The sequence below is a fragment of the Diabrotica virgifera genome, chromosome 5 (assembly GCF_917563875.1).
Source record: "Diabrotica virgifera virgifera chromosome 5, PGI_DIABVI_V3a".
NCBI classification, from domain to species: domain Eukaryota; kingdom Metazoa; phylum Arthropoda; class Insecta; order Coleoptera; family Chrysomelidae; genus Diabrotica; species Diabrotica virgifera.
This window is the reverse complement of record NC_065447.1, coordinates 155,642,621-155,653,499: the sequence shown is the minus strand read 5'-3', so window position 1 is coordinate 155,653,499 and position 10,879 is coordinate 155,642,621. Positions and strand designations below refer to the sequence as shown.

At 32.2% G+C, this 10,879-nt stretch overlaps 1 protein-coding gene across 1 annotated transcript; it reads right to left on the bottom strand.

Moving 5' to 3' along the window:
* Nucleotides 1–1,472: 1,472 nt before the first annotated feature.
* On the bottom strand, nucleotides 1,473–5,171 carry LOC126885503 (uncharacterized). The gene has a single exon (XM_050652083.1). The coding sequence runs from the start codon at nucleotides 5,169–5,171 to the stop codon at nucleotides 1,473–1,475; it is 3,699 nt and encodes a 1,232-aa protein (XP_050508040.1).
* Nucleotides 5,172–10,879: the final 5,708 nt, after the last annotated feature.

Below are 10,879 nucleotides of genomic sequence, written 5' to 3'. Positions count from 1 at the left end.
TTCTTCACATTTTCGGTAAATTGTGGTAGTAATAAAAGAAAATCTTTCTTTTAAATAATTTTAATCAAATGAAAAGCCGCTTTACTTTATAATTACATGTTAACTTAAATAAAATGCTTAATCCATTCCGTCAAAGCTTATTTCGCAAAATTATCCCGCGACACCTGTACAAACGTCTTTGAAAATACCCGACATGTTCCAAGCAATTTGACCTTTATAGGTCCCACAACAGATTTCGGAACCATTGTCGGTATGTCTTATAAATCGCGTATCTATAAATCGCGCTTAAGTGCCAATGTAATTTTTTATTAATCGTTTTAAAGCATATTTTATGTTGAAACAAAGTAAAGGACCCGCTCTTTGGCGATCGGCGCCCCCAACATCCCGGCGCCCGTGTGCACCGCACACCCTGCACAATAGGTAAAGCCGCCTCTGCTTATATCCTCCCCACTCTCGTTGATACCAGTTGCAAATGTGTGGCTCACTGCCCCCTACCCCCCACTCCTAATTATATATCCTCCCTACTCTCATCCATAGCAGTTGCAGATGCATGGCTCACTACCCCCCCCCCACTCCTAATAAAACTCCTAGATTATACCAGACTTTATCAGCTTGCGGGACTCATTCCCTTTGTAGCTTGCTAAGCTAAATTATAAACCAGTTCGTTGTAAGCCACGTGAAACCACGTGTTATGTTCAAATATAATATGTCATACAAATATGCGGATAATTGTGACGAGTGGGAAACGAGACTCCCTTTTTATATTGTACGACAAAAGCTTTGTCTTATTTGTCGTAAAATGTCGGGGACTAAACTTATTCCAAGAAGCTTAATATTTAAAGGGTGGAAATTGGTATTTGAATTTTGTGTATTTTGTAGCGAGACTAGACCTATGGGATTATCTCATCGAAGCGTAGGTTATCGTGATGGGTTAATGGAATCTCCACCATATACGTGTGACTCCCCACGTCCAAAGTTAGATTTACTATAAATAGATGCTAAAATCTTGGTAGAGATTATTAAGATGGTATCATTAGACTTTATTGTTTTACAAGCAATTCTGCAAAATCTGCTTTTAATTCAGCAACCCATCAATGTTAGAGAAGTTTTTGTGTGCTTTGACAGTAATGGTACACTAAATGAGACATGGCCTGAGACATGGTCAAGAATGGAATCATATCCGGGAAACAATTTTTTACCAACTTTACAAGCTGAAATACCATTAAATAGCACTAAATATAAATTGCGTTTTAGACATATGAGTGGTAGAAGCAGTGACTCCAAATGGTTAGAACTTTATAATGAAAGACCTAGAAAGGATACAGTCATATCTCCAATATTTTATTATATAGCCCTATGTTCGACTTTTTCAATAATTATGGTATTAATAGAATTGTGTAAGGTTTTAAATAAAAATATTTGTTTTTATATATGCGTTTTATTGATACATAAAAATATACAATTTACAAATTTTACAAGTATGAATCATATTGAAAAGAATCGACTTGAAACAATTCTTCAAGAGGAATCTTTTCTAAATCGGCTAATTCCGGGGTGTATAACAGCTCATTCCCAAACATTATGAGATCATCTATGGTACCATTATGTGGACTAATTAAAAAATGCCCCCACGCAAGAGTTTTTACGTCACCGTTTATTACACAGCGTTTATCATCCTTAGAAGATAGTGCCACTTTATTCCTAAGTTCCGTATATATGGTATGTAAATTAGACACAAATACATACATTTTTCTAAAGATTACACCACCTTTTTTTACTAATAGTACATAATCGCTCTTTTGCAACTGTGTTTTGGTTACGTGTTTTGAAATGCCTTTTGCTTTTTTTATTATTTTATTTGCTTCTATGCAATAAGCTTTAGCACCTGTACCATAGAAACATTTAATGGGTAGAGATGCAAATTCATCTTTCATTTTTCCTAGTATTGACGGTGTTTTCGGTATCCCGTGAACATTATCAGTTGGATAGTTGGAGGTGTCGAAATGTTCTAAATTTCTTTTCATGTCCTTATAGAAATTGGGGGTGTATATCTCCATAATCAGGGAGTCTGTGTCTGTGTATAACAAGTTTGCGGCTTCCCCATATTTCTTTTTGATATATCCATAATAAAAATCATATATCACTGTTTTTGATAAATCTAAAATTGTAAATCCAACATAGAGAGGCTTGTCATAAACTATTTTGGTTTTACCCAAATGGACTGCCACCAAATTCTCATTAAACACGGAACAAGACTTGAATTCTGGTTTAGAGATAAGTGCCCTGGCTCCCAATGAATTTGTTTTTGTTTCCCAGCGGGTGCACAGGCGGATATCTCTTCTTTTTTCAACGTTCTCTAGAGTTTTACCGAATATTGCATTAACCAGAAGCTTAAAAAGATCCCGTTCAAACTCGTTTTTGGCTTTGTTTCTGAGTGATGTGTTTAGATCAATATATTTTTTTAACCATGGTGATTGCAAAAACTCTAGTATACGATGAATCCTTTTTAGTACCAGACCATACCTAAGACACTGCTTAAGATTGCGATAATGGATAATGTATTTAGTTTTATTGTTGAAATTTGGGATAAGTTTAGGACATTTGCTTCCTGGAGGTACCATGCTCTCGGGGCAGAATGGCAAATCATTATGTAAAGAATGTAAATGAGCTGGATATTCCAAATCCACTTCCAACACATACCCTTTATTCGCATCATCCTCCACCGAAAAACAGTCGAAGTTTTCTACATCGGTTACCCATTTAAAATTTCCATATGGAAGATATTGACACATGGCTGCACCATATAAATTTGTGGCATCTAGATACATGATGTAAGACTCGGGTTGTTGTGGATCATAGTTGGGTACATATTGATTATTTGCCACCGCTTCTCGTTTGCTACATTGTGCGACGCCTCCTCTTACTCCTTTCTTAAAAAAGTGTACCATGTCCACATCTGTAAGAAGCTCCAGTTCAATTTCAGTGTATCTTAACATAGCATCCCAACTTAATGCAGGAGCAGTTATGTAATGACAAGGATCCAAATTGTATTCTTTGTGACATATTTTTCTAAAATTTTCAAACACATCAGCCAGTAATAAGACATCTGATACTAAGTACACCATAGCATAGTCACTCATAGATTTACAATCAAATGTGTGCCATACATCAATTGCTCTTGCATAATCTTCATCAGAAATGTGTTTGTTAGTTAGATTATTGTAAAAATTTTCTTTAGGTGGAAGTGTTTTTTCTTTAAGTCTGTCAAATCCATCCATATATGAATAAGGAAAGACACCCTTACGTCTCACAAGTTCAAAGTGTTTAGTATCTGGGAAATACTTTCTAATTTCTGTACACTGCTCCGAGTCTAAAGTTGTGCTCAGAATATCCAAAGATTTTGCCAAAAATCTGTATGAATCAACAAATTTCAGAGTTATGTATTTATCTAGGCCATTTTTCGACTTTTCTACCAGAATTCTTTTAGAAATTGTGATATATTTTTCTTTCGTCTGTGCAATTACTGAAACTTTTTCACCAGTTGTTGAAAGCTCTTTAATAAAAAGATGACAATCATAATTACTCATGTTGTGAAAGAACACAGGTATTGTATTTGAGAGTTTGTTATTTATATTACAGGAGTTATGTGAAGCCCCAAGATATTTTGAATTTAGATGGTGGTGATCTTTCACCTTATGATTGAAAGGATTGAATGGCTTTCCACACAAGTAACACTCGGTAGCGCTCACATGTTTTTCAATTTCTTCTTTTGTTAACGGTGACATTGGTTTAACATGTTTAAGGTGATTGGTATATAGTTCATGCACTAAATCATCCAATTTCTGTATAAACACTTTGGGAGCATCCTCTCCTTCATATTTTATTAGTTTAGAAAGTGAATCATCGTAGTTGCATTTAAGGTAAAATGCAAACGAATATGCTTGGTGTTCAGCAGTTTTAACGGAATATGAATTTCCATTGAAAGGTTCAGCATGGTCTATGGGCTTTAGCAAACTTTCAAAATCAGCATAGATCACAAATGGCACAGGTAACATTTTTTGGATATTTATAAATTTTAGTATATTTTCTGGCACCATTTCACCAAACTTATTGATTTTAGGTTTCGTTGTGGGAAGTTCTGTGTAAATGTGAGAACAGTCGCTTTTTTGGTGATTATTTAGCTTTTCTTCGCTAACAAAGAATTGTAGACATCCATCACATAAATATTCTTTGCGATGGTTTTTTGTTTTTTGAATTTTTACAAGTCTCAACATATCTAGAATCAGACAATAATGACTTTGTTTATCATTTGTTATAAGCAAAAGGTTCACGTGAGTGGCATGGCGATTACTTGTAAAATGCAATGGTCCAACTATTTCATATTGCCTTTTATTATTTACGAAATTGGATTCTAGCCCATAAACATTTACTGAAATATTATTGAGGATCTCAAACTTTTTAATGTCTTTTAGTTTCATCGGAAAGTCAATTCCTTCAAAATTCAACAAAGTATCGTATGGTGGATATGATTCTGGTTTGTTTGGGTTGCCACTAGCAGGAAAAATAGCTGCAATAATACTCCATGCAAAACACTTATTATCTTTGTTTTCGATATTTAAAATAGCTTGTTTTCTTACTATAGGTGTTGGGAGACGAATATACGTTGATGCGGACATACTACTATATTTGTTTATGTTAACATCTAAAAACATTATTTCCTGCAATACCCAATTTGAATCTTTCTCTTGAAATTCTGATGCTTGCGTCATCAGTTCTTCCCTAAAATCATCAAATACTTCATCCAGTTCAGTGCTGATAGTTATAATTTTATTGCATGTGTTCATGGACTTGATATCTGATAGGTTAGTGTCAGGTTTTAGATAAATACCAAATATTTCAAAATTTACCTTTATGCTATTGAACTGATGTAGATATTCACTCAAAATGTTCAAAACTTTGGGTTTAACATCGTTTAAAAATCCATGATAATCCAGTTTTTTATCACCACTAAAACGATAGGATGCGATTCTGTTTTTAAACGCATGTGTCAATTTTGTTACAGTTGCATCTATCACTTCCAATCCAAGCGGTCTTAATCTTTTTTTGGGAATATAATAATCCCCATTATGTTCATTATCACTATTCACATTTCCGTTTTTACATATATTCATATGTCGCGACAGGTTATACGAGCGCGAAAACGATTTGTTGCACCTGCTGCACGTATTCATGATTGACGATAGACTAATGAGGAGCTCCGCTAATTTGCCTTAAATAGGATAAAGATATTATGAGAATATTACCCCGCCACCGTGCTATTTTTAGATATTGGTCATTAACCTTGAGATATTTTTAGACAGGATATTGTCTAGACAAGCAGATGGCCAGATCATTGACCTTGAGCTATTTTTAGACAGGATATTGTCTAGACAAGCAGATGGTCAGTTCATTGTCCTCCTCCTCATTTTTTGCACACAGTAACATATATTCCCCCACCCTATTTTTAGACCGGATGCAGGTGTTCACTGCCAGATGGCCAGTTAATTGACCCTTGAGCTAGTTTTAGATGTGAAAAGCATATGGCACTAACCCCCCTCTTTATTCTACTTGAAAATATATAAACTGATGCATTTATAATTTTTGTGGTAATATCAAAATGGTGCTAGAAAATGAAAACCAAGCAATGGATGAAGCAGTTATAAATCCAATGGATGAAGCAGTTATTAATCCATTGGATGTCATACCACCACATGAAGCTGAAGATAGTGATAGTGCCTCTTCTAACGAAAGTTTTGTTTTTTCGGTATCCACCGAAAATTTGTCAGACCTGGAAGATTGTGAGGTGTTGGATATGGATTCCCCAGAGGCAGAGAACAAAATAATGAAAGTTGATGATGTCAACAATGTCCGCTTTCTGTCATATGAAAGCGGACAAACAGTATGTATGACCAAATATTATTACGTAATAGACAATGAAAGTTTGTGCCCTTCTTGTTTTTTTGAGACTGTTAGCGGAGTGCCATCATACGTCCCAGCTGTTCATATTACGGAACATTCAAGTGGGAAGGCAGATAATCTTAGTACACATACTTGTTTTTGTTGCAATATGAACTTGTATATATACTGCTTATGTAAATACTGTATTATTTGTAATAATATAAATCTACAACAATAAAAAGGTTTTTATTCAATTCCCTTTTCCATTTTCCCTTTAATTTTTATTTATGTGCAAATGAAAAACCCCCTGTATTAAATTTTAAATAAGTTATATATTTTCGAATTTGTTATTTTTTCCTTATTGATATGCAACATTATATTGTTTTGACAAAATTTTTGTTGATGGACCCCGTAAAAAATTATTAATAAAATTTTTTTTTCCAAGTTTTGATTAGACCTATTCTTCTAAAATATGATTCTAAAATATCTCTTCTTAATTTTCATAAATGATTGGTGAAATGATTTTATTTAAGTACAAATGAAACGCCCCCTGTATTAAATTTTAAATAAGTTATATATATTTTCGAATTTGATATTTTTTCCTATTGATATGCAACATGATATTGTTTTGACAAAATTTTTGTTGATGGGTCCCTGTTAAAAATTATTAATAAAAATTTGTTTTCCAAGTTTTGATTAGACCTATACTTCTAAAATATGATTCTAAAATATCTTTTCTTAATTTTCATAAATGAGTGGTGAAATGATTTTATTTAAGTACAAATGAAACGCCCCCTGTATTAAATTTTAAATAAGTTATATATTTTTGAATTTATTTTTTTTCCTATTGATATGCAACATGATATTGTTTTGACAAAATTTTTGTTGATGGGTCCCTGTTAAAAATTATTAATAAAAATTTGTTTTTCAAGTTTTGATTAGGCCTATACTTCTAAAATATGATTCTAAAATATCTTTTCTTAATTTTCATAAATGAGTGGTGAAATGATTTTATTTAAGTACAAATGAAACGCCCCCTGTATTAAATTTTAAATAAGTTATATATTTTTGAATTTATTTTTTTTTCCTATTGATATGCAACATTATATTGTTTTGACAAAATTTTTGTTGATGGGTCCCTGTTAAAAATTATTAATAAAAATTTGTTTTTCAAGTTTTGATTAGGCCTATACTTCTAAAATATGATTCTAAAATATCTTTTCTTAATTTTCATAAATGAGTGGTGAAATGATTTTATTTAAGTACAAATGAAACGCCCCCTGTATTAAATTTTAAATAAGTTATATATTTTTGAATTTATTTTTTTTCCTATTGATATGCAACATTATATTGTTTTGACAAAATTTTTGTTGATGGGTCCCTGTTAAAAATTATTAATAAAAATTTGTTTTTCAAGTTTTGATTAGACCTATACTTCTAAAATATGATTCTAAAATATCTTTTCTTAATTTTCATAAATGAAGTGAAAAATTAATTTTTAAATCAATAAATATTTTAGCTTAAAAATTTTTCGAGTACGTTTATGACATAATTATTTTAGGATGCATTTCTACATTCTGACCTCTCGCATAATGAAGAGAGCACGGCGCCTATTTTTAAATTTAGTCTTCTCCGGTTGAAATGCGGGTCATATTCGAGAAGGACAAATAATGTGTTTAGTGAAGTTTATAAAGGGAATTTGATTTGTGTTTTGTGATGACAAATATCGGAATATTACATAGGTGAATGTTTATATATTACGAGGTAATTATTGGCAAACTAGGTAGTTGTATTGTTGGCTCTATTTTGTAATTTTGCATGTTATTATTGTGTGCATTATAGTATAACTCACTTCGTCGGTGATGTGACAATACCTTCTACCTGCTATTACATGATTTTTTAGAAGCGACCAAGCGTCTTTTTTTAGGTTCACTTCCTGTTTTTATATGATATTTTTTTACTTATTTTCTAGTAAATTCATTATGAATTTACTAGAAAATAAGTCAAAAAATATCATATAAAAACAGGAAAAAGGTTTTTTATCACTTCTGTAAAAAATCATGTAATAGCAGGTAGAAGGTATTGCCACGTCACCGACGATTTGCTATTAAGGTGTGGGTAAAAAAAACTAAAATATTATATAAAATATTTATTTTATTAAAATCAGTAAGTTCTGTCTAATATTCCAAAATGAAAGTAAAATTTTCATTTTGGAATATGTTTGTTTAACTAAATAAACCAATAAGCAAAAAATGCTATTAATTTACATAGTTAAAAAAACAATTAATTTACATAGTTAAGCAAACAATTTAGAATACAACATAAAAATATAACGTTTTTTATCACTGCAATCCACACTAATTATCCACAGGTTTACAGGTCATTATAGATGTCAGAATTTGGTTGCAGATGCCAATGTTTTGGTTAACTTTGTCCAAACTCCTTTGCGCCCTATCGCGTTTTTTCTCATAACCACTAATCTTCTTAAGTAGCACAGCCCGTTGAATCTGGTTTTCTTCCAAATAACGAGTATTTTCACTTACAAATGTTTTTACTAGACTGTCATATTCATCATCTGTAGTTTTGACAGTTTTGTCAATATTATCATAATTTGTGGTAATATTTAGATCGTCTTCTTCTTTTTCACCATGAGGTTGTTGTTCTTCCATGCTTTCATTAAAATCATCACTCTGAATAAGATTACCTATTTCTTCTTCTTCTTCGTCGTCAGATGATACAGTATCGTATTTTGGGTCGATCATTGGGGTGGATGACGCCATAACTTGTTGCTCAAATTTTTTATAATCCATTGGTCTGTGGCAAGTAAAATCTCCTTCGGTTAGTTCCACGCTGGAATCTAAGTTCACTTCATTAAATGTTTCCCCGTCCGCGCCGGAGTTTAACTTCACTTCACTAAATTTTTTCCCATTGGGGGACTTTCTGAAGTGCGAAATAATTTTGGCACTTGATTTCGAACATTCAGGTACTGCAAACTTCACTTTCATTTTGGAATATTCGACAGAACTTACTGATTTTAATAAAACTAATCTACTTGCTGGAGTACCTATGGTTTTATAGCTTTTTGAAGTGGGAAAGAGTATCTGCAGACCAATCTAAAAATTTTAAAATCCCCCGCTTCTTAGAACATTTTGTTACCCACGAGGCACACCAATGGGATAGCTAGACCACGCCCATATCGGTGCTTGGCTTGTAAGTTTTTACCCCCCCTCCATGGAAATAGAGCTTCCTTCTTAAGGAACTGTGGGAACTGAATCACCATCTATATGATTTTTGCAAAAAAAACACCATCCATGTGTCTCTCACAGTCTGTTTGTGTTATGTTTCTGCATAGTTATATTTTTCACAAAAAATACCACCCACGTATGTGTAGGGGTTCAGTTAAATTTTTAATTAGGTCCAGATGTCTTTTATGCTTTACGACAACTGTTTTCTGCCAATTTGCGTGAGAAAAACCATGAAATGAATTCCCACATGAATATCATGTGTTACTCTTTTTTTTCTCATTTGTTATTAAGAAAAAATTTAAACAGTGTTTGCGTATTTCTGATAATTATTTGAAAAGATAAAAGGACGCTTTATTAATTTTTACATAAAGATTTTTGCATTAACCAAAGTTTGACTAAGTTATAAAACTTATTTTTTGAAGCATACCTAAATAATTGAAAAAAATCACATGCAACCGATTATAATAAAAACGTAGCCATCTATTGAATAATTTTTCAATGAGTCTGATTTTAAAAGACAGAAACAATGTATGACAACTTATTATATGGTTATTTTCGATAATTTTTGTCTTAAAAAATATTAATACATAAATTGATTAAAGAGGAGGAAAATGGATCTTAGGACGCCCCTGTGCTTGCTATAACATATATTATTAATAAGAGCATTATTATATGGTTATTTTCAATAATTTTTGTCTTAAAAAATATGTATACATAATTGATAGCTTAAAGAGAGATAAATAGATCTTAGGACGCCCCTGTGCTTGCTATAACGTTTAATAATAAGTAGAGGCAAACATCCCGCATATATGGAAAATTTTTTATGGTGCGTAATAGCAAGCCAGATGTGATTAAAGATGCGATGGGAATTGAAAGTCAGACACTATTGCAGTTAATTTGCCGGGGGAATATGTTTGTCTAAAAAACCAACTTTTTGTTGTTTTGTTTTGTAATTATACACTGGGAACGAATGGTATTTTACATTCCCGTCTAATTAGTTTTCATATTTGGCGGGAATGACTTTTTAATTTATGCAATTAACATGCATTGCGACAATCCAGCCAGCTAGAAGTTCATTTAAAATTATTGTTTCGTGATCAATATTTATCGGTAATGGAGTTATGTAATTTATATTTAATGATACAAATTAAAATAATTTCTTTTTGTTTATTTGGGACTGTCCAGTACAACCAGAAATGACCACTGTCCATGATGCCCATCGATAATGGAGTTATGTAATTTATTTTTAATGATAAAAATTAAAATAATTTATGTTTGTTTATTTGGGACTATGTCCAACCCAACCAGAAATGACCACTGTCCATGATGTCCATCGGTAATGGAGTTATGTAATTTATTTTTTATGATAAAAATTAAAATAATTTCTTTTTGTTTATTTGAAAAATGCCCACTCCAGCCAGAAATGACCTTTAAAATTATTGTTTAGTAATCGATATCCTGCTGGGTGGGTGACCAGTGGTTAATTAGACTATTTTTAACGCGGATATTGTTTAGAATCTTTTTCTCTCCCTAAAAGGATAAATATTAGACTAGATATACCCTCATTGGGCTCCTCATTTTTGTACACAATATCATATATTCCCACACCCTATTTTTTAGACCGGATGCCAGATGTTCCTCATTTTGCACACAATAATATCATATATTCCCCCACCCTATTTTTTTAGACCGGATGC

Coding starts and splice junctions, on each gene's coding strand:
- LOC126885503 (XM_050652083.1), bottom strand. CDS start 5,171: ATGAATATATGTAAAAACGGAAATGTGAATAGTGATAATGAACATAAT.